The following is a 26646-nucleotide window of genomic DNA, read 5'->3' on the forward strand; positions in this document are numbered from 1 at the left end:
ATAACTTGCGATAACATAAGAGGTTTGATTCTGGTAACGATAATATGTTTTATTGGACGAGAGAAATATTATTTAATATTATGAGAAACTTAATTGTGAAACTTGAATACAAAAAAATCAGTGGAGCTACAACTTTTTTAAGTTTGGGCCTCAGATTACTGTTTCATTATCATTTGCCCCCAAACCAACACTGCTAACTAACCCTAAATCTTAAACCTTTAATAAGTAAATGTATATATTTGTTTATTTTGGGATTAGGAATCGCTACTCAATTACATTTCATATGCGAAACTGTTCGTTGCGTATTATGTGAAAAGTATTTAGTATATTATAATGGAAACCTCCGCGTTCATATAAAAGTTTGCTTATTGGATATTATTAAAACTAATTAAACTGCGCGACAGAATCAGCCTGGCAGATGTTCGTCGCGGTTTATCAAGTTCTCCGAAGTTTTAACATAAGAATGTTCAGCGAAGACATCTTTATCTCTTATACATTTACACTGAGAGCGTCACATTTTAGGTGATAATATTCATGTCATTTAGATAAAAAATAACAGCGATTGCATTTAGTAGTTTACAATCGGCGTCTTATTTGTATATTTTTGTACTAACCTATCTTTAATCATACATAAGAACACATTAAGCGGCCTAATTCGTTGTCTTATTTATGATTTGTTTACAGTTATTTTTTAAAGGGTATAAATAGGTTACCTTTTTTTCTTTATTAAGTTATACCATTCCCCTAACACGGAAGAGACTTTATTAAACAATGTATGTACTTTTATTTTGCTAGGACTATATTTCATGAGATGCCGAACCTAGGTTGTTTATTAGCAAGACTCTTTGGATGAGAAAGCTAAGAGGTAATAATCTTTACTATGAAGTTAGTAATAAGCAATATAAGAATACGCCTATAAAGTTACTAACATTTACGTAATTTTAATTGAACAATGTTATACTATCGGTTGCAGCACTCATTGTGTAAATAGCACGCTCTTAGAAACACTAAGAATCTTACGGTCTTAATAATAAACGAATAGCCATGACATTCAGGATATTACCTTCTATGTTATAAAACCAATACTTAATTGTAACTTATTGCATAACACATTTTACTTAAAGAATGTTAGATTTTTGATAATGCAATCTCCCTATATATCTATTGGACGTAAAATGTTCTCGTTAATAGTCTAGGTTTGTAATTATTTAATTCCAACACACAAATATACAATATTTAAAATTTTCTAAATCGACATAGTAATAATAATAATTGGTCCCTGTGGCAGTGTACCTTTAAAAAAATCCGCTGTACGGATTAAAAGGTACTTATTAGTTATCCGGAGCTGGATAAATCCGGTAGCCAGCTACCAGAAAGCATTGTTAAGTTCCTATCTCGAACCTAATTCGCTGTTTCGCTGATATATTTTTTGTAATATTTATGTTTACCTAAATTGTCATATATTTTATAAAAAAGAGTTTGTAACATATACCGTAGATTTAGTACTATGTATGATGTGGTAAACATTAATATATAAATAAATACATTTTGAAATTTTGAATAGTTTTTTATCATATTATTTTATGTTTTTATGAATAATAACTGGGCATAGATTGCAAATTTGAGACTTATTGTTTTAAAGAGTTACGCGTTAAATACGCCTTCGTATAATGGTAACGATAGATATATAGTAATTATTCAACTCACCTAGTAACAAGATAGGAAGATCTATGAGCAGATTCCAAAGAAGATTCCGTCGTGCCTGCATTTCAACTGGGGGTGCTGGTTGTGTGACCGTCTGAAATGAAACAGTAGATTTAACATCATCAATTTCATAGTTGGGGCAACACTATGTACTCGTATAATACCTATAGCATAAACAATGCTTTACTGAGGTCTGCCTGAAATACGAATTCAAAGCCGCTTTTTGTTTAGAATCTTTCAAATTCCAGCCAGTCATGTCTTTAGATTTTATTCTTAAAACACACACGTCTACTTTCATTATACACGTACTACACACACACAGAAGGACAGATCCATAATTCGAATCAGAAGTCACACACTCAAGTTTAAATTTTAAGAATAAGACCGTATATCTTTATATATATAATTCTTCTGTGAGTGTGTATGTCACTGAACTTCTCTCAAACGACTGGACCGATTTTGATGAAATTTTTTGTGTGTGTTCAAGGGGATCTGGGAATGGTTTAGATTCACAAATCAGCCCGCCAGATGGCGCTGCAGTCGGTACTTTCATACTTTGCTTTACTAATCGCTTGAAATATCATGCAGGACAACGTCTGTCGGGTCCACTAGTATATATATACAAGTGTATTTGTAGAATCATTGTTATACATTTTTTTCACAAATAAAAGCTGTTTTATAACATAAATAAAACATTTGTAATTGCAAAAAAGAAGTAGGTACCAATTTCTGGTACCGACTTCTTTTTTATTATATACGAGTATGGCGCTACAAACTTTTAGGTCTGGCCTCAGATTTCTGTATCTGTTCCATAATCATGAAGATTGAAGGTGATCAACCTGAAATTGGTATCGCCGAGGATCGAACCTACGCTTTCAGGGATGATAGTCACACGCTGAAGCCACTAGGCCAACACTGCTCAAAATAAAACCCAATATATATTTTTCTTTCCTAATCTCATTACTTATTTGTTTGCAGTGAAAATACGCTTTGCAGTCTATTTGAAGCGCAATAAAGCGTTTCTAACGTTAGTTACGACGCATTTAACGCACACATTGCACAACAAACGACACCCGAATTAAAACGAATATTAAGATACGATTTTCTTCGAGGTTTATGCTTAAATAGAAGGTATCTTCTTTACTCTGTATAGAACAGGACTTATTTGCAATAAGCTTTGATATCTTCTAAGTTTAATTCGTACAGAAGGTTTACCATCTTCAGAATATTTAACACATCAACGTAATAAATTATACGCCCAATAAAGTGTATTTTCAATGTAATTCCTATAACAAAATGTAATGTATAAATAATAAAACAAAATTTTTAAAATTACGTACTCAATTAAAAGGTTTTTACACTTTAAAAATGCATATTTTCCATTTTGTTTTATTATCGTTTTACAACTAGTAATAAGAGTTAGAAGATTACGCTTTTATGTATGTTAGTTCAATGTGACACTAAAATTAAAGACTAGTGCTAATAGCATGGTATGTCAATTGTTCATACGATTTTTTTTTAAATTTTCCGAATAAAAGTACGTGTGAATTAAAGAATAAGCATCAAAATACAGCAAGGATAGCATCAAAGGTAGGTACACTGCCACAGGGACCAACATTTTTAAAAGTTTACTTTTTATCCATTTTTCATTATTATTACAAACATACATATTCGTGTGTTATTAAATAAATGATACCGGAGTTATGTAACCTAGCATTAGTTAAGTTACATAGGTATAAACAAAATGTAAGCAACCATCGCACACTTGAAGCCAAAATGAGCCCTTTAGTTTTTACCACACTCATGGATTGTTATTTAACATTTTCGTTTCCGATAATGTCCACATAAGTGTCACTTAGATTTACGAACTCTTCAATAAGTCAAGTTAGTTTTTTGTTTATCCAGCGTCGCAACCCCACTAATTTTATGTTAGTTATAAGCTCATGTATTAAACAAATAAACCCCAGCTTCAAACAAAGTGTTTCATTTAATATATATTAAAACAACTCCGGTTAAAACAATGTTTCTGTCGCAAGTCTTGTATTCAAATATGTCTTTAATATATATCTATTATTTAACCTGAAATACGTAATTCTTTATCCTCACGGAGTTAAATCAGAAATATTGCATGACCATAAACGCATTGTATTTTATTACGTCCCCAACGCAGTTACTCTGCAATTGTGCAGCCATTACATAATAGATCTGATAGATAAACTGTCTTGTTCCTTTATACCTTTATTATTCCTTGGCCTACTCAACATAGCGCGCTCTATATACAACAAACTTGGTCTAGCTTTCTGTGTGAGGGCTTCGAATGAATAAATTCTGGTACACTATTGCACTTGGGCCTAAGCCAAGTGTTTTTTTTATAGTTATATTATTATTATTCATTATATATTAGTGACAAAAAAGTTACGACGTAAACCTAAAGAACTAATGTAAGCATTAAGCATTACATTACATTTAGAAATTCTTACTCTTAAATTACTCTAAGTACCCACACAGTAACATACTTAAAAGCCTTTGAGAAAGCTTAACTATTGAAATTTAATTTCGACCTAGTGCTTTTCAATTGAGTGATTGATTGACTTATACCTTTATCAATGTAAGTAGGTGTGCCTGGAAGAGATCGCTTATTAGCAATATGGCCGCCCGTACTATTTATTTTATGTTTAGTAATGTGTAAAAGTGTAGATAAATTAATATATTTTTTTACAACCAAAACACGGACACTAGTTTCTGCGCAGGAGTGCACCCACTGAACGATCAACCCACAGACATTAAATATTTACCTCTCATTTACATAAGAATGCACCTGTGCTCTTGTCAAACATTCTATTAAATATTGGTTCAAGTGATAACATTGTTTAAAGGTTGATATAATTTAAAACGTCAATTTAAGCATATCAGTGGGCAAATTCTGAATCCGTATTCGGAATTTTTTTAGTATAAAAAATTTGATATCAAGGGCCTAGTCTTTCAATAACAAGTTTTTATAAGCCATGTACCGATCAACATTATCATCTTAATATATATAAATTACGTGTCACGTTGTTTGTCCGCGATGGACTCCTAAACTACCGAACCCATATCAATCAAATTTGCACACCGTGTGTAGTTTGATCCAACTTAAAAGATAGGATAGCTTACATCTCAATTTATACCCGCAATATTATTTTATTGCAAAATATTTGTTTATTATTTGATACAATTCTGACAGGTGGCGCTGTGTTAAAAGTACCAACGTTTCACATATTATCTACCTTTCACATAAGTTCTCCTACCGTTTCCCTTGAATAGTTTACTACTATGTAATATAACAAAAACCTTAGCCACAGCAACGCTTGGCCGGTCTGCTAGTACAATATAAGAATTACAATATAATCCAAGCAGGCAGTAAAAATAAAATATATTTGATTAAAGCATTACAAAAATACAATAAGCTTAGTGTTTATTGTGTATTCTCCTTTTAAATAATTATATTAATTAATTGAATTATATTAATGAGTTTTATTTTAATCAGAGGTGGCGGGACTCTTAGGCCGTGGAGTTCAAGTGCACAGGCGCTAATTAAAGATTCAAGTTGGCGCCTGGTAGATAGTACTGGTGAGTCAGAGCTGCTGCATTTCCTCGCTCAATAAGTGTCGCAATACAGCGAGGAAATTATGCCAGTATAGGTTATGCCAGGGACGAAAGTTGTTAAATTTATTTTAGATTTCTATTTATCCATTTTCAGTTATTATTATGTACCTAATCTAAAATCAAATTATATATAAGATAATCATAAGGTCAAATCGATTCGTTACTGATGGCAAAAACAATAGCCATTGAAATGCCAATTTCAATCAAACGTTTACAAACCGAATAGAGGCAAATGAATTAATATTAACGACGAATGAAATCCGCTCTGGCGCTACCAGCACCACTTCAATCATTGTCAATGGATAAGTCGTTACTAGGGCTGTTACTTGGTCACAAGTGCGTACTTCGGTACTTGTTATAAACACGTTGTTCAGATACTAAGCAAGTATCTTAGAGTTAAGGTAAGGCCATACTAAGTTGTGTATATGGTGATCATAAAAATAGCTAAAGTTAGCTAAAGTAGATTATATTTGTTAGATCTAAGAATTGTCGAATAGTTTTCTTATACAGATTAAAACCTGCACCGCGTAAAGCCGGTGTATCATCAGTGGCCCGTTTTGACCCTCAAGAAAAAAGCAGTTTTAAAATACAATATAAGGTAATTTTATAGTATTTTTTTTATAATAATATTTTTTTACTGTTTTAGCAGATAACAAGAGTTTGGTACGAGTCGAATTGAATAGCGGTAGTACAGGTACTTTTTTATATCTATATGCAGAAGTAGGACTTTTCTACTATATATTTTATAACGGTATTAGTTAAAAGAACAAAGACAATTTAGAAATGTAATAATTAAATAATTTTAAAATACTTCGAAGTTAAAATACTAGCTAGTATAAATACTCGTCATAGTTATTGACTAACTAGTGAACTGACATCTACCTGTTGTAACTGTACGATTTATGTTTCGTTGCAAAGGAAATGACATTTTGCAAGAATTTAACGCTATTAATTTCCCGGGCGCTTTAGTGATTAATTTTCCGATTAAGAATCAGTTGCAGAAATAATTTCACAATCAATTTATTACATAGGGTTACCACAGATTAAAATTTAGGAAAATGTATTTAAATTAGCTTTATACATCCTTATCGTTAAATTCCCACCCTTATGCGTGTACTAAATTTCTAATCACCACTATTTGGCACATTCTATTTTAAGAGGCATCGACACAAAAGCGCCTAAGTGCGCAATTATTATACAGACACCCGCTGACAGTTTGACAGATAACCTAAAAAGGATTGAGATTTGCCGGCCATATTGGAAATTAGCAATTTGCTATTCGCGCCACGGTGCGGGCAGGACGTCTATGGATTGTATATCTAGGGTCATTGTTTAAAGCCTATTTAGAGGTAACATCAAGTATTTGAAACCGTTAACCAACATAAATAGACACATTATCATACGAATCGACGATAAAGGCATCTTAAGGGCTTTTATGAGACAAAGTAAATTTCTAGGTGCTGACATGGGAATTTTAAAATGTCCAATTCGTGAGTAGGTGTTAACTATTTGTTTATAAATTGAGCATAAATAAACCCACGACATACCAGAGATACTCGTATTATTACACGGTATTTTACAAGTAAAATACATATATCAGCTTTCCAATCAACAATTATTATATAGCCGGAAATCGAACTCGTTCAGATTTGCATTTGGATATGTATAAAAAATAAATTAATAAATCAGTGGCGCTAATCCCTTTTTTAGGTCTTGTCAATCTAATAGACAAGTAGGAGATCAGCTTCCTGTGCCTGACATACGCCGTCGACTTTTTGGGTCTAAGGCAAGCCGGTTTCTTCACGATGTGTTCCATCACTGTTCGAACGAATGTTAAATGCATAGAAAGAAAGTCCATTGGTGCAAATCCGGGGATCGAACTCAGGGATAAGAGTCGCACGCTGAAGCCACTAGGACAACACTTCTCATTTTAAATTTGATTATGTATTGGACACTTAATATTTATTTGGATATACACTTATAATGTTCGATATTTCTTTAATGGGCTTGGCTACTAATATTGTGATACAAATAAAAAATATTGTAATGAAATATATCACTTAATATCAGTTAAACTGTCAGTAGTTAATTATTAGATCATACTACGTCAAAATTATAATTAATGATCGTTTGAACCCATCTTATTCTCTGTAAACATGTGTTAGCGATAAGATTGTAAGAGTTACAACTGTTAATTTCTTTACCATTTATTTGACTTGGCCTGAATATTTACTTTATAAAAAATATTTAACTCTAAATAAAATATAAGTTATATAAAGTAGATTGATTTGTTACTCGTACTTATATGCCATTATCTACGAGTATATAAACAAAAATAAATCATAAAATATATTGATAAGCGCAAAACGCGAAGACAGCTAGACCAAGTCGAGTATTTTTTTTTAAATTTGTTCCTTGACTTCTGAGGATCTTTTTATGGAAAAATAAAACATCCAAATATTTAGTTTAATTTAGAACAAAACACTACGGAAAAGCAAACAGTCTCTATGGTAGCATAGCAAAATGATCCAATACGTGGGTATGTAGTTACTAAAAAGGTAGGCAAAGTAAAAAAAATTATTTATGACGAAACGAAGTTCGCGGGGGCAGCATGTTGTAATAAATTAGGTATTTGAAAGTAATTACTATTATTTACATTTTTTTGTTATTTTAATAACACGCAGATCTAATAGTTCAGCGGCAGCATTAACAGCTGGAACCTCTTTTTCTTCCACCTGCCACTTATTTTTTTTAAACCACAACAGTCCCTTAGTTCCCAACCAGCACTATTTCGTGTTTTTTACATTCTTGCCTCTAAAATTTCGTCTACATTTCTACCGGAAGATAACAAATAAACGGTATCTAGCAACGTGACAGCTTTCGGCTCCTAACGAAAGGCTATTTCTATTAACTGTCATATTAATTTCTTACACAGTTTTCTCTAGAGGATTTACTTTACGCTCGACTGGATCCAACTTTCTTGTTAAGCAAAAAATCTGGTCGTGTGATGAAATAATCATTTCGTATGGCGTTTGACCAGTTTTTATTTTGTCATAGAACGATTTTAGGGTTATGCGACATTAGGAGCTTGAATCTAAAATACGCCTCTTAAACTTTATTTAATTTCCATGACACATCTCTTCTACTCAGCGAGCCGGGAACTTCTACAACAAGAGCTTGGAGTATGGAGGAGTAAGGCGGTATTACCTTGATTTTAACATCGTTGAACTAAAATTACTTTCTCATAAATAAATTAAAAAAAAACCATAGGTACTAAATAAAAATTATTATAATATTTAGTCTAACCTGCCGATAGATTTTAAGTATTAAGCCGATTATTTATTTACAGATTGTCCTTCGACAAAGGCCTCCTCTTATTTTTTTTTTATTAAATTTTTTCCCAATCTTGGCGTTCTCTAGCGGTTCGAATCCACATTGGACCCGCTGCCTTTTTTACGAGTATATCGTCCTCCCATCTTATCTACCTGCCTCTCTTTCGTTTTGCCACTTCGTTGGTACCACTCCTTTTCGATCCTCTTCTATTTTTGCTTCTTTTCTCTCATATTATCTCAATATAAATATCATGAAGACATACATAATACACTACAGTATTAGCATCAGAATTATTTTAAAATTGGAACACAGCAAGGAAATCTATGTCATGTGCAGTTACCTGCATAGTTGGAAGTACGAAGAATGCATGCCCTGCATGTGATGACTGTAGCTGTTTCTATCGTAGTTTCACTATGTTGAGTGAAATTCCTTTGTCATTTAAATATAAAAGGTTTTATAGAATGTATTACCGTAGCTCGGTGTTCCCGAAGTTGGCGTTTTACTTCTTATTGCATTTTATTGAGAAAATAATAGTAGACAGAAAAGTGATGACTTTATCGTGAAGGTAAAATTCTGCTTTTTAAAAAAAAAGCAGTGGATTATATTTCTTCCGGATTCCTTTTTTCTAATAGGCAAGTAGGTGATGAGCCTTGTGTGCCTGAGCCACGGCTAGACTTTTTGGGTCTAAGGTATGCCGGTTTCCTAAAGAGTCGCACGCTTAAGTCACTAGAGCAACACCTCTCCCTGTCATTTGGATTTAATTCCAAGGATCTGGATCAATAAACTACCTGTAGATCTATTTTAATAAAACCTATTTAACTTTAGAAAAGAAAGACAATATTATATACTACTAGATCACCCGGTGAACTTCGTATCATCTATATATATTTCTGTCAAACTTAATTTATTTTTTAAAACAGACCAAAGATATCGTACCTCATACTACAGCTATGAAACACAATATCTGAAGGCTATCTCAATCCAAACTATAGAAATATGACAACCAAGTGATTTTGTTTTTCTAAAAAGACAAAATAAAAAATATTAAAAAAATTTATAGCTAGGAACAATTCAATACATTACAAAATTAAACTGTCGTCGTTTTTTTCCTTTACTTATTATTCATGTTTCCCACCGTTTTAACCTTCCCTGACCTTCCAAATATTTCAAGATCATAATTAATCAAATCGCTCCAGCAATTCTCGAGTTTTAGCGAGACAAACGAATATCAATTAATTTTTATATATAAGTAAAGAGGTGCACATTCACACAAGTCAAGTAATTTAATATTTGAATTATAAAAAAGCCAATCCTAAGAACTAATAAAACTTGCAAATAGCAATTTCGTAGCGCCCTGCGCCATTCGCTCATATTACATTTACTATGCAACGTAATAACTCTGTTTTAAAACCTTGAACTTTCACGATGCTACACGAGTGGCCGAATAATATACAAATGGTAGATATGTGTCATGTTTTGAAAACTATGGTCATGTCTCGATCATATTTCAAAACAATTTTTGAGAATGTTTACTGGTGAGTTCTGAATTCATCGAATCAACAAAGGACAATGGTGGGAAAGACATATAGTTTTTAAACGCTTTAATGCATCAAATATTGGAAATATTGTTGCTTTTTTGTTATTTCTTCCATACGTACGTTCCATATAAAAAAACTTTCTTTGTATATCGGATTTCAGAAGGCCTGCTCTGTATTAGACAATTAACTAATAGGATATTATATTAGGTCCTTACATAATATGAAATTGGCGTTTTGTTTTTGTTGTTGTTGATTTTTTCACAGCTATTTACTCGTGCATTTGTATTTCGAAAACCATGATTAATTTCATTTGACCGTTTTATTTTTTTTCTTGCGTCACTATTTATAAAATGGAAAATATGAAATATCGCGTTATTTACGAGTTGTGAGTTCCACCGTGGCACCAGTGCTGCAGAAACAGCTCGAAGGATTGATGATGTGTATGGTTTTTGGTTCCAACGTTTTCGTTTTGGAAATTTCGCTGCAGAACAAGCCCGATGCTCGAACGGTGAAGTAAAATATCGTGAGGAAACCGGCTTGCCTTATACCCAAACAACAGCGTGTGTCAGGCTGATCACTTGCCTATTAGATTGACAAATGATCATGAAACAGATACAGAAATCTGAGGCCCAGACCTAAAAAGATTGTAGCGCTACTGATTTATTTATTATTTATATTTCTTTTCACTACATAACGAATGTCATTAAACAATTTTATCAAATCTTAGTTTCAAAATTAGAGGTATTAGTAATATTCTAATGGAGTAGAAAAAATAACTACACAATTGAAATTACCAATAATTTTTCAGGTGTTCCAAAAATGTACATTATTATCAATTAACTTTCTAGTGAAATTAGTTTTATATGAACTAGGTTAATCCGTAATTTAATCATGGTTATTGTGTTTTATAGATCTCTAGAGTATATAAAAAATGCTTTACACATACACAAATAACAGAAATATACACCTTACATTTGTGTCACAAAAGTATTACAGGATTAGATTTTTTTGGATTGGTAGACAAACATTTCGAAGTATATAGTGTTAATTACCTAAACACCACCGTGGGATTATTTTAAAATATATTAAAATTACTCAAATTTTGTAATTAGGTAAGCTACGAGGCTGTTTGTTAAAATTTTATTTAGTTTGAAAAACAATACATCGGCTAGTAATGTTCACAGAGTAGAGAGTAGGGCAAAGACAAACGAGAAACAGACTTGACATAAAAGACAACTCAAGTCAATGGAGCAAAAGGCGCGAAATTTAAATATTACAACACTCTTGGCACTTGGAGTGTGGCAAATGATGACACGGCACAGCATACGTTGGAGGATGGTCCGCAGTGGTCTCAGTTACGTCATAATCTTTGCTGGTCCGCAGTGACGAGGTATGCAGTGGTTTCCTTCTGTTAGCAGGTAATGCTACAGAAGGAAACAGCAGAACGAGAGAGGGAGCGCTGTAGGACGAATTCTAAGGTTAGAGGACGCTGAGTAAATAGAAGAAGATATGCCCATGCCCAGAGGTACGACCTCTTATGTAGTGTGTACTGGACCGGAGGTTTTTTAGTGTAACATGCCGTTGAGGTCCGGGTGGAATGCGACCCTCATACCCCTGCAACTTTTAGGGGATGCACAAATGCATTTCCACCCCGCATATAAAAATATAAAAGGAAGCTATTGGCAAAAGACCAATATTTACTACTACTTTTTTTGACTCCTGCTAACGTATGTGCTGGGAAATATATAGAACCACAGAAACTAATTGAGCAGTTGAATAAACAAGGTGAACAACAACGCATGACAGATCGACACTTATGAATAATACCTGATTAACCTACATAAGATATAACACGCTCAAAAATATCACTAAGCCTACGAGAAATGTGGTGTAGGTGGCTTACTTTACTAAACATTTTATATCAAAATAAAAACAATAAAAATGCAATAAAATAAGTGATATATGGCTTGATAACAATAAAAACTATATGCTTATAAGAGTTGGAAATGATGAAACTAAAAGCTTTAGGACCCGGAGGGGGTTCTCGTCTCTGTCTACCACCGTCACCATCTAAGGGAACCTTTTGTGGCTAATAATTTTGGAAGATTTTGCGTGGTGCGCATAAAATCTCGCATAAATAGGAATGCAACTTAAACCCATTGCGCCCATTATGACTAGCCAGCCTTCGAATATGTGGACTTAATTGCTATACACGGACAATATACACTGCAATCCAACAGTGTTGGAATATCTGTCGTGTGCGTAAATCGCACATGATTAGGAAAATTTAGTAAAGGGGCTGCGCCTCTAATGTTTAGGCAATTTAACATATGACGTGGTTTATACACCGAAACGTGCTCTTATATTATACCTACTATAAGGTTTTTAAAGTTACTGAAACCGCTTGTTCTAGAAGACTACTGAGCCCGTACACATCCTCATAAGGGATGTATGCGTATGCAGTGAACCGCATATGAACAAATTCCGTATTTAGATATAGTAATAGCTATATATTAATAATTGAATTTGTAGTTATGATTGTACATATTAATCATCAATCTTTATCACACACACACACGCAGACGCGATGACACACCCTATTCATCACATCACATTACGTCTCTTAAGTTAAGTAATTTAATTGTTCACTTAGCTAATTTGTAATTAATTTTCTATTTAGTCTTTTGTGTACCAAATGCAATCTTTATTTAGTGTAATTAGTGTAATAAAACATGATAGTCGGTCTTTGGCCAATAGCATTCACCTTTAAACTCTCGGTTATTTACGACGCCTCTTTGAAGTCGCCCCACATGTTCGGAATATATTTATTGATTATTCAATAATTAATATTATGTTCGCTTTGTTTATGATCTCATTTATAATTTATGAGCCCCAATGAATCTATGTAATATATATTATATATGACTTAACTTCTTGTTTGTAAGCAACGAGCTAGAATAAGAAAATGCTTTGTTTATTAGCGGGATAAATATTTTATCAATAAAATTTCTACCTACAAAATATTTTTCTTTTTTTTTTGATCCCTAGAGGATGGGACGGGATTTAGTATGGGATGCTACTACTTTGGACTACCGTAGCCTCGTCGCAGCTCCCTCAGACAAGCACAAAAGCCGCAGAGTAGGCGGAAAATAATAAACGACTCAAGTATAAGAGTTCTTCAACTTTGATTTTGTTGCCTTTGGAGTAGATACTGTAGGGAGTTCAAATAAACAGGCGCTAATTAAAGATAAGATTTATGTTGGCGCCTGGTAGATAGTACCGGTGACCCCATAGCTGGTGCTTTCCTCGCTCAACGAATATGTATAGCAATACAGCGAGGAAAAGCTGCCAGCATTAAAGGCACAGAGGGACCAAATTTAAAAAAAAATTGTATCAATTTTTATTATAAATTTTGATATGGTCACATCGGACGGGCGAACATCATTCTACAATGAATATTCGTTAACTCCTTCGCGCATTCAACCCGAATGACTCGATTGCTGGCGAAACAAAAATGTTATCAAAGGCCCAACCCATAATGAGCAATCAACCTTAAGCTGATGTTAGGACTTCAAATCATAACTACGTGGTCAACAAAAGCACGTTGTACTAAACAAAAGCTTACTAGGTGAAAGCGGAACTGTGTCCAGGATTAGTGTAAGACTATTATGTGCTTAGAGTCCATAGAAATAAACTAAACCAGTCACAATATCGGATCACCTTAGAATACAATAGCTGACCACCTTAGAATACAATAGCTGACTGGCTTATTGCAATCAACAAGTCGTATTGACCGTTCTGTACAGCTTATTACCGAACGGATAAAAATAATTTAGATCCTATCACATGTCATGTCTCTGTTTTGGTAACATTTTGGTCCTATTTTTTATTATAAGTTATATTTCAAGTACTTAAATAAATCTCAATTGTTTTCCTAATGAAAAGTCGAAATATTAACTCGCACCAGATTTAACAGAATTTTTATTTACTTTATGATAAATTTCAATTAAATTGTGATAATTAGGATTATATCATATAATATTTGTGGAGTATTTATTATTACGGATAAATACAACATAAGGCGTCAGTTGAGACTGGATAGATTAATAGTCTAGTCGACAAGTTGAAAATGCAACAAAATAGAGATACTACTCTTAAAATTATGTGCGATAGCTCATTGGATCCGGAATGACGTCTAGAAAAATGTGCTAAAAGCGTGTATTAGCACATAAAAAATTGCAAAAGTTATAGACCATTAAAGATGAAAAAATAATGGCATTTAGTTTTTTGCCAATATTTAATAAACTATTAATATTTAAGAAATTTCAAATAAAGATTCTGAAAGAAGAGGAAATTTCTAATAAAAAACTCCTGACTCCCAGAACTCTATCTCCATTATTTATAATGTTAATTTAACGCTGAAAATAGGTCTGCGGGTGACATTTTTAGGATTCGCGCGTGGCGTCAAAAGCGACTAATAATAATAATAATAATAATAAAGCCATTTATTCCAAAACTTGCTTATGTTTTACAATGTTGTTAGTACTTAATTGCTTAAATTTAAAATGGTTACTTATAATTACCGTTAGTATTATTATTTATGTACAAGGTTTGGATCCCTGTTGGGTAAAGGCCTCCTCCATCCTTTTCCATGACTCCCTGTCTCTGCCTATTTGTATCCAGTCGTTTCCTGCGACGTGTGTTATATCATCAGCCCACCGTCTTAATTGTCGACCAACATTTCTCTTCCCCATGGGTCCTTTCCATCGTGTGGTTTCAATGGTCCATCTTCTGTCTCGGTATCGTGAGATGTGTCCAGCCCATCTCCATTTGAGTAAGAGTGCGTGCCTGAGAGCATCAGTTAATTTGGTTTTTTGACGAATTTCTTCGCTCCTAATTTTGTGTATTCTCCTAATTTTCAGCATACTCCTTTCCATTGCTGTTTGGTTACTTTTAATTTTTTGTTTTATTTTATTTGTAAAGGTCCAAGTTTGGCAGCCATACAGCAAGCAAGGTAACTTTTTTTTTAAATAAATTGATTAAATCAATATTTTAAAAAAAATTTTTAACACAACTTTATTACATTAAAAATTTTATGATTTTTAAAAAAAAATTTTTCCTTAACAACAATTTTTAATTGTTTATAATCGTTTTTTTTTTAATTTTCTATTGTTTAAATAATTTTTTTTTTTAAAAAATCATAAAATTTTTAATGTAATAAAGTTGTGTTAAATTTTTTTTTTAAAATATTGATTTAATCAATTTGTTTAAAAAAAAATTATCAACAAATGGCGGGAATTTTTTTTTTGCAAATCAATAAATATCTTGTATTAATAAAAAAACGATTATATGATGATTTAGAAAAAAAAAATTTTTTTTAACATCATTACATGGATTTTTAAGTTTTTGTTTAAGTAAAAAAATTGTTATAAACAAAGTATAAATATTTTTTTTAACTTTTATGGCACGATCTTGTTAAGTATGTATGTAAGAAAGGCTCTACGAAGCGAAATATTTTTACGACCATTATTTAAACATTTTTTTTCACTTACAATTAAGACGGTCGTTCGAGAAAATTTCGTTAGTTAACAATTATTTAACTTGTTGAAAAATTAACTTTAAGTAAAATTTTCAACGGGAATAAATTAATTATAGTGTTCAGAACACACCATAATTTTTTCAAATTTAAAAAAAAATATTCAATACCTTAAATAAATTAATTAATGTGCCGTAGTCGCTTTTGACGCCACGCGCGAATCCTAAAAATGTCACCCGCAGACCTATTTTCAGCGTTAAATTAACATTATAAATAATGGAGATAGAGTTCTGGGAGTCAGGAGTTTTTTATTAGAAATTTCCTCTTCTTTCAGAATCTTTATTTGAAATTTCTTAAATATTAAAAGTTTATTAAATATTGGCAAAAAACTAAATGCCATTATTTTTTCATCTTTAATGGTCTATAACTTTTGCAATTTTTTATGTGCTAATACACGCTTTTAGCACATTTTTCTAGACGTCATTCCGGATCCAATGAGCTATCGCACATAATTTTAAGAGTAGTATCTCTATTTTGTTCCATTTTCAACTTGTCGACTAGACTATAAAATAACAATTAAACTTACGAGACGATTCAAGCCAGGTAACCTTTTTCAATAGTTAAAATTGACGCTTGAAATAATATGAATTATTGCCGAAACCGGTCCAATTTTACTCTTCAACAACTCACCTTTGCATTTTAGTAATGCTTGACTACTTAGCGATTAACCTCCTTTTGTCGACACAATAGATAACGATAATCAACAGTTTTTCACTATAGACTAATGGTGGTCAATTTCCACCTAACTCCGCCTGTCCATTTGTTAGAGATAACACGACATGCTTTCTACTTTCCCAAGTGAATAACTTATCTACCTGTTGACAAGCCCTCTGCAGGTTTTATTCTGCACTAGCCGTATGTGAAAAATACTAGAGTTGTTCAAAGGTTGGACAACATTTTAAAAAAATATGTCTTCGCTAAAACTGTAGTTGGTAATATTTTTTCGAAAGTTCACAAAAGACAGTGCCTCTTTAAATGAATTATAATCTAGCCTATAAAATAATTTTAGCTAATAAGTAATAATATGTTGACTTAATTTTCTACAATATGAATGAATAGCTTACCTTAGTAGTAATGTACATTAATTGTCTCGGTGTTCCATAATGTAGTTGTAGTAGATAATGATTTGGAATTATTGAAGTTTTATATAAATAGTAATAAGCATACAATTCATAGAGTGTTGGCCTAGTGGCTTCAGCGTTGGACTCTCATTCCTGAGGTCGCAGGTTCTATCCGTGGCTGTGGAGCAATGGACTTTCTGTCTATGTGCGCATTTAACACTCGCTCAAACGGTGAAAGAAAACATCGTGAGGAAACCGTTTCGCCTTAGACCCTAAAAAGGCAACGGTGTGTGTCAGGCACAGGAGGCTGATCACCTAATAGCCTATTATATGAGAAATGATCATAAAACAGATACAGAAATCTGAGACCTACAAAGGTCGCCACAGATCAATATTATATATTTATAGACTGTTATTTACCAAGAAACATTCAAAAATCAATACTCTTTTAAAATTACTTAGCTCAGTAGTCTATTAATAAACAAATAAAAATATATGAGATACTACGTTGATAATTTGTTATAAGATACTAAAAAGTTATAGACATTTTATGATAATTCAATTACTATATATATTTCCTTTCGGCGCCAGTTATAGTACTTTCACTTTTACTATTTAAGATTGAATTTATATTAGTTTTATCTTTATTATTTTAAACTGTCGGTGCGATAACTGAGATTTTTGGAGGTTAAGATAACTTTAAAATCTAATCCATACAATTGCTGAATTATTTAAATTATTTTTTAATGTTTAAAAATGTGTCAACTTGACATTTTTAATAAAACAAAGGCGTCCTACAAAAATGATAAACAAAATAATTTATTAAGTTAATACTCACACATGACCCTCTCACAAACACACACAGAAACATCAACACATTCGTCCGCACAGACACACCAATATTTATAAGTATTATATTTTACTAGGGTAGGCCGTTAATGGAAATTCTTTGCTATAAATTTTATAAAAGCCGTTGGCCTAAATTAATATAAATAAGTAATAAATTTAAAATAAACAAATTTCATAGATTATATAGAAATTAAGAAAAAAGGTAGTAGGTATTAACAAGTTTATCCTTTCAACATGTTAAATACTCTCGTTTGCTTCTTACAATGAGAAATTACGACATACTCTTTCGCTGTTTTAACAGGTTAGAATATACCTCTCCGTTATACACCATTTAGAGTCGACCATTTAAGTAAGTTCACCACTCCATGCTTCCTTAAAGCAGTTGTTAAACTGAGAATTGAAAGATAAGTTTCCGTTTGTAATTATAATTTATTAAGCGCCTCTGAGAATTTCAGTATAAATAATTACTATTCAAAAATTCTTATCAATAGAGTATTATCACGTCTACACGCTACCCTCTAAGAAGGTCGCGGTCAAACAAGGTTTGAATTGAGAACTTGCTCACAAGATATACATAAACAATCCCATCTTATTATAATATCTAGCATAGATTATCATAGGTTTTATGACCCTCTAAACACATTTCCACCGTGTCCATGGCTAAATCCGGACGTCGATTCAGATATGCCGTTGGTAGTCTTACATTAAACACTTTCCTCTAACAAAACTAGTCAAGTTTCGAGACTGTTACTGTATGTCTTAAAATACATATAGTCCTAATATCAGTACAGGAAGTCGATTGAAGTGATTAATTATAGGAGATGAGGTGTTAATCGCTTTTATAACTTAATTAATGGCTAATATATGTGAGAAATTATCCTGAATCGCAATATCTGAATTAATATTAGGACCGTTGTATAATGTGGTTTAATAGGTTGTTTTGTTTGGCAGTTTCACTATCAGGATTATTAACATCACTTGACTTGTGTTGTCGACTTCAATTTCCCAAGAAGCAAATGTTTCACTTCGGACTACAGAATTGGCTATGTTTGAACTAAATTTTCTTTATTTTATTCATTATAATGTGCAACATTTGGGAACCCTTTTAAGTAAAAAAATACATGGATCAGGGTTCCCAGATGTTCCATAACAAACTTAATAGTAGATTCTATAACAATATTATATTTTTTTTGCTAAAACTGTTTACAACACGGCGTGCATGAGAGTGTGTGTGTGCATGTGAGTGTGTGCGGTACCGGGCGAGTGCCTAAACCGTACATGGAGCACACGGTCGAATTTCTAAAGACAAGCACGAATTATACAAAATCCTATACTTGACGCTGGCTAATGCACAAATCGTGCCAGAGCCATAAGAAAAAAAAAAACTACATGTTAGGTCTCAGGAGCATCTCCAACTCTGTGTACGGTGTGTTCATAAGCCAGTTCTTTAACCGTTTTTTTAGTTTGTGGAGTGTGGGTAGATATTAAACAAAAATAATTCGAGCGTAAATCTTCACCAATGTTACTTTTCTTTCTAATGTAGTTGAAAATATATTGATTTCAAAATAATATTTATGTTGCATTAGTTAAGTTAATACTGTAAAATATAAAAAAATCTGGCATTTAATACAGTTTCAGCCATTGTGAAGGTTTCCTTAACCGCTGTACATTAGAAACCATGTAATCTATGGAACAGGTTTTACCGTAACTAATGCATCGCCTGCAATTCTGTTTGTGCATTCATTAAACATTTAGATAAGATATCGCCAGCGGCCAAATATATTTAATGAAAAATATAACTTTAGTAATTTATACTTTTATATATTATAAAATATTTAAAAAAATCTGCCATAATTAAAGGTATACTGCCACAAAAACTTTTAAAATTCATTTTAATTTTTTATTTATGAATTTTTAATTGTTATTATTACTTTACACAAATGTGATACTAGTACAAACCAGTGGCGCTACAACCTTTTAGATTTGGGCTTCAGATTTGTCTATCTGTTTCGTCATTATTTGACGTTTTCTATTAGGCAAGTACGTACCTTCTTAGCCTGAAACACGCCTTCGACTTTGTTGAGTTTAAAACAAGCTGGTTTCCTGACGATGTCTTTCATCACGTAAGTTTGCATTCAAACTTACGCGAGCCAGTCATGTATTTTAGTTTAACATGGCTAAGAACTATCTTTTTTCTACTAAGAATTCTTTCACCAATATAGCTAATAAAAATAAAAGAAATCAGTGGCGCTACAGCCTCTTTAGGTCTAGGCCTCAGATGTCTGATCATTTTATTTTAATCTAATAGTAGGTGATCAGCCGCCAGTGCCTGACACACCGTCGACTTTTTGGGTCTAAGGCAAGCCGGTTTCCTCAAGATGTTTTCCTTCACCGTGCGATCGAATGTTAAATGCGCACATAGAAAAAAAGTCCATTGGTGCACAGCCGGGGATCGAACCTACGACCCCAGGGATGAGAGTCGCACGCTGAAGCCACTAGGCCAACACTGCTCATATATATTAATATTGCTAATATTGCTGATAATACAGAACCACGAAATACGCTGTTTACTTATCATGTATATATTTCTTCATACACATTGTATTATTACGGTAGATATAGAACTTCAAAGACCTTTTAGAAACGTAAATTATCGATACGTATTGGTGGGTATTCAAAGATTTATGGTAGATAGAATTAAAAAAAAATATTACAAGCCCTATTTTTGTAATGGAAAACCAATTCTTAGTCCGCCGTGTATCAAGGACCGGGATGCCATGTTAATCACTAAGACACAGAGGTAAAGAAACTATTCAATAAATTCAAGCACGCAGACTGTGTGAATGTGCATTTAATGTAGATTTATCACCGAGATTTTCAGTGAGATTAATATAATTTATTATTATAACATTGCAAGACTATGGAGACCTCTTGATAATAAAGAGCTGGTCCTGCGTGTTTGCTATCTTTTGCATCGTTTGTTAGATTTATTCGAGGTAAGTTTTGATTACGTTATATATATATTATTATTATGTTAGATAAATTCTAGGTAGGTACGCCGTACGAGTCAGTGGACTGTGAGATGCGTATTTAATTTTATATATATTAAGTGTCTAGAGTATCTGTATAGTACAGAATGTGTAAGCGAGCAAGTTGTACTATAATATAACTAAATACATATATAAGAGGACAACTAAGAAACCTAACAACCCTACAGATTTTTTTAATGTAAACGGGCAGGAGGTTCATCTGATGGTAAGTGATACCGTCGCCCATGGACAGTCACATTGCCAGAAGGCTCGCAAGTGCGTTGCCGGCCATTCAAGAATTGGTACGCTTTTTTTGCAATAGCAAAAGGCTATTTTCAATAGGGATTTAGCTTTTATTTATTAAAATTTAAAATCAATTTACTGTAAATATAATTTTAGTATTCCAACTGTTCTCTTATATATATGGATTATATTGATTAGTTTAATAACCAACTACCTTATCAATAAAAACTAGTCTGGTTTCACAATTTAACGTAAAGTATAAAAAAAATATTTTGCTGTCAAATTATATTTACGTTGTAATAAAAAATGTCAAACAAGTACTATACCAATACGATGCATTAATACTGAATTATTTTTTATGAGTGAAATTCTTACTTTTTTGTAAAATGTTACGCCAGTTAATCAGGTTTTTGAATCTCAATAATATAGGTTAATCTAACATTGAAAAGGTCGATTCAAAGTAAAAACCTATGGGTGACCATGATCATGAGAGTTGACTGTTCTGTGACAGTTAAGAAAGTCAATTAACCTTCCACAAACAACTATGGTTGACCCCAAGTAGACGGCGCCGAGATCAAATAATAATTTAGTATTTCCTGTCATAAGTGAAGTGATAAATTCTTCAATTGAAGAATTTAAACCAGAATACGTCAGATGTGTTAAGAAAGTATTTTATAGAAGAAAACTCTTTTTGTGTTTTGTATACGTTTATTCTCTTATTTAATTTTTTTCTTAATACATCAAAATTGCATTATCGGTTGAGGGTAGGTAATAAAAGATGCGGACGGTGATTGCCGTGTTATTGATCGTCCGGGTTATAAACTAAAGTAATGTTAAATTTAGAATTATTAAATATGGAAAGTGTGTAACTATGGGTAAGTTTTCTTTTTTTACTAGGGTTTAGTTTTGAATCCTTGAAATCGTTTAAAACCTTTATCTAGCTTTGGGAAATGCCCTCAAATAGTGTACCATTTATTGTAATAGAAAAAATAGTGGTGGTGGTGAAAATTACCACATAAAAAGGTTTTGTCGGATAGTCCAAAAATCCTCCCACCTTTATTTATTTAAGTTAAGATTAACTTTCATTTTATTTCAAATTTTACATGAACACCCCATAATAGCATATTCAGTATTTTCACAGATCACTTTTTTTCAGAACAGAAGGCAAACGAGCAGGAGGCTCACCTGAAGTTAAGTGATACCGTCGCCCATGAACACTCAATGCCAGAGGGCTCGCAAGTGCGTTGCCGGTCTTAAAAATGGGAACGCGTGAAGGACCCTAAGTCGAATTGAATCGGAAATACTTCAGTGGGCAGCTGGTTCCACATAGTGGTCACATTCTACGAACTTATTAATTGTAGCTCTTAGTTAACTATGGTTGTATGTAGATAGTGTAAACGGACGGTGTATTTGTCTGTATATAGGGTAGTCTAGTTTGTTTGACTATCTACTATGAAATAATTAAAGCCTTCTTATTGAAGCTAATTCTACTAAATGTGCAGACGAAGCCATGTGGACCATTTTCATTTAATAATTATCCAATGCTAACGGTCAGTAAATCCAATGTGAATGAACGAGTACGGAACGATTGATTGACAGTTACATAATGTATAATTCATCGACAGTTTTTATACAATTTTATTTAGACTGGTTTTAAACGTTTCCGACTGCAAGCAATTAGGGTTGGGTGCGATAATAGTGCGTTGGAATCTGATGATACTGATTATGCAGGAGTCCTCGGGGACCTTGATTGGAACACCTCCAAGTAATTTTAGCTGCCGGAAATACGTCAAAGTATTTTTAAATTTTTTTTAAAGTTTTGTGAAATGTATTGAAATTTGTAAACAATCCACCATTATCTACTTTTCTATTGGTTATAAGAGATGTGTCATTCTCGTTTTCTGTTGGTTATAAGTGATGTGACATTCTCGGTAAATTAATCGGATCGATTATTTTCTCATTTGTTAATTTTATAGTTGAACCTAATTTAATCATTACTTGTCAAATGTACATACATTACATTAACTTCATGTTTCAATTAGTGTATGGTTCCGAAAAATTTTAAATTATTCAAAAAGTACCCAAAACCGAATCAGAGCAGACCACTATCCACGTGGTCTTGTCTGCCTTACCCCTAGAGTGTATATAAATAATCGGAGGCGCGGAGGAAGAGCAGCCCCCACCCGCTGTAACAAAGCACAGGCATTATGAAAGCTGTGGCGGCTGAGGCTGGTGGCCAAAGGCGACCAAAAAGCCGAGGTTGCGGAGGCTTGAATAAAATGCCTGTGCTTTGGTACGCAAGGGTGGAGGGGTTGCACTTCCCGTAGCGCCGGAGCTGTCCAAAAAAACAATTACTATTATTTAGATCGGTTAGGTTAGGTTAGTATATGAATATTTGGTCGCCGAAGGCGACCAAGAAGCCGAGTTGGAATAGATAAATAGGTGAGATTTAAAAAAAAAATTTTTTGTTTCCGGCGCGCAAAATTTGTGGGGGGTGATTACTACACCCCTCCCCCCCTCCTCACCACCCCCGCAACCCCAAATTTGGGCGCATCGTTATCGAATCGTTACCAGCAATTAATCTTCTTATATTTCTATTTTTTAATAATTAATACTATGTAGGTTTAGAATATGTTTGTGTATAGGAAATATTTATTTTATTCCTAATTTGAAAAGAAATATAATTTTTCTATACCTAACTGCAGAACATTTTAGGAGATTGATGACTTAATTTAATTAAAAACTAACTTTAATTAACTAACTAATAAAATAGTTGTCTCATATATGTTATGTACAGTACAATGTGTTCGTATAAAAATGTTTTCAATAAAATATAGTAACGCGTATATCAGTGCATTTGCACTTACCCATATTTCGTTTTGTATTAAAAAAATAAATGCATAGTCGTTTCCACTATAATATAATAATAACCTGTCACTAACCACTTCGCAGTTAATTGATCAACGTAGACACAGTAACGAACGTTATCAAAAACGTTCCGTTTCCGTCATGCATCTTTTATCGAAAGTTATTTCCCAATGCTATTCGTTAGATTATCAATAAAGCACTTCTTCAAGCTATCAAATGAAATGGTAATTAATAATAAGATACCTTATCGTGTCCCGTTAAGCTCTGGATAAGTTTAGTTAAATCTTTAAGAGAATTTTATACGGGTTTGTTATCGATGTCTGCAAAACCTGGTAATAAACGTTCTCTTATAATGAAAAGACAACGCTCTTTTCTATATATGATAAAATAAAAGACCGTACGTATTATTTGTTAGCTATACAATTCTGTGGAACATATTTATATAAAAATAAATTGCTGTTCGTTTATCTCGCTAGAACTCAATAATGTTTGGACTGATTCGGCTAATTATGATCTTGGAATATTTGTGGAAGGTCAGGGAAGGTTTAAACGGTGGAAAAAATAAATAATTAGTAATTAAAAAATACTACAACCGACAGTGGAATTTTCAAATAAAAACTTTCTAACTTAAAAATATTAGATGTCTTTTTAGAAATAAAAAATGGTCCCTTGGATTTATAGATAGAAATTTGTATTTCATAGGTATAGTATGAGGTCCGATCTGTTGAGTCTGCTTTAAAACTGTTGACACATACATGTATGTAGGTGATACGAAGTTCACCGGGATCAGTTCATCCACTTGTTAAATATTAAAAAAAAAAAACATTTTGGTAGGAATCAAGTTTAGTGGCGGTAAACACTTTTTTTGAAGCTTGGTATCAACTGGCTTTAATTGCTCAAAGCATGAGCTACAACATTAGGGGTAGTGGGGTTGCGATGCTGGATTATCAAAAAACTAACTTGACTTATTGAAGAGTTCGTAAATCTAAGTGACACTTATGTGGACATTATCGGAAACGAGAATGTTAAATTACAATTAATGAGTGTGGTAAACACTAAAGGGCTCATATTGGCTTCAAGTGTGCGATGATTGTTTACATTTTGTTTACGCTTCTAATTATTAACTAAATATTTATATGTAACTGAACTAATGTTAGGTTACATAACTCAGGTTACATATAATATAAAATTACATACAATATAAAATAATTAATAATTGCTTCGTGTTTTGAAACCACCTTAGATGGCTGTTAAGTCATACCACCTCATAGAGGAACCAGCGGAAGAGTTCAAAGAGTTATTCAAATACCAATAGAGGGCCTTCAAAAGAACGTACGATACCCTGGAAGGTGACAAACCCGCCCCCGGCGTTGCAGGTGGCCCTGGGCGGCTATAGTAATTTATTCAATGTGACCCGCCTATTCGGTTGGCTGTCCCATAAAAAAACTGCTTTGACTTATACACGTAATATAAATATTTGATAGAAAACGGCACGAAATTAGTAGTTCCGACATTTCGTAATATTTAGAAATAATTAGAATTTAGATTGTAGTTCTATGAATATTCATTTCAAAGGTTAGAAGGCATTAATTGAGAAAATGTCAAGTAATTTGGGACAGTTGAATTGATTGTAAATTCTATAATTCATTTAACATTTATTCAGAGATTTTGATAACTATTTTATATTATTGTATACACAACAAACGAAATATGTATATAAAAATATAAACCATATAATAATGACAAAGATTTGGTTTTTGGGATTGTGAGCTGAAATTAATAGTCCAGTTATGCCAAAATTATTGCCTGGCACCAGTACTTTTCATAAGGCTTGTGTAAGCATTTATTTATGTCAATTAATTATTTGTATCATAAGTTGTACTTGATGTCAAGTTAAGTAAATAAGTAGGTAATTTGGATGTGACGCATTCATGTGTAGGAAGAAAAACGCTTCTTAGGTAAGACACAGGTGGGTGTTAATGCATATATAATACATAATTTTACATGAACTATTGTTTATAAATTGGGCGAATAAATTCCTCATCCAAACAATATGTTAATACATAGTCTTTCACTTCACGTTTTGACGTCATTATTTTTAAGCTCGCTCGTCGCATGTATTTCGTTTTTATTTTTATCTCTTATAAATTGTTATTACGTACAATAAAGAGAGAATAAATAAAAAAAAAATCCGTGAAGTAATACTTTAAAACGTAAACAACTAATTCTAATTTTTATTGGTGTTTTAATGGTTTACATGGTGTGAATAGTTCATATCACTTTTCATAGTAGTATATAAATGATTCCTATTTTATTCAACATATAGTCTGAATCATAATTTTTTTTTATATACGAATATTTGCAATATCCTTCGATATATATACAAGTTGTTATCAATATTATATATAGTCACGGGAATCAGCTACTACTTGCAAGCTTGAATACATACTTGAATATAATATAAGCATTATATATTTCCTTCATGCATTGCTAATAAATAATTATTATGCATCACTCAAAGAATTATGATGGTTTATTATAATTTGATTACAGAGTTGTAAAGATTATTTCATTATCAATTTTACGTTCCATTAGGCACGACCAACATAATTATATACTTACGTGAATATTGCGAATTAATGTACGTGCTTATAGCGTGACTTATATATTAAGCTGCCATGATTCTTAAACTGTCTTATATGACCTGTATAGTTATTTTAATAAATACATTTTATGGTATGATTACCTATCAATATTAATAAAATTTAAAAAACAATATT

General features: G+C 32.5%; 1 protein-coding gene across 2 annotated transcripts in view; it reads right to left on the reverse strand.

Annotated features, from left to right (window-relative positions):
• Positions 1-26646, reverse strand: part of LOC125057350 (phospholipid phosphatase 2-like) — a 73908-nt gene that overhangs the window by 22773 nt on the left and 24489 nt on the right. For both annotated transcript variants that reach the window (XM_047661003.1, XM_047661004.1), the window contains exon 2: positions 1708-1798. In XM_047661003.1, coding sequence (XP_047516959.1) covers positions 1708-1798 — 91 coding nt within the window. The remainder of the gene's footprint in view (positions 1-1707; positions 1799-26646) is intronic.

Source organism: Pieris napi, chromosome 16, assembly GCF_905475465.1.
Source record: "Pieris napi chromosome 16, ilPieNapi1.2, whole genome shotgun sequence".
Lineage (NCBI taxonomy): Eukaryota > Metazoa > Arthropoda > Insecta > Lepidoptera > Pieridae > Pieris > Pieris napi.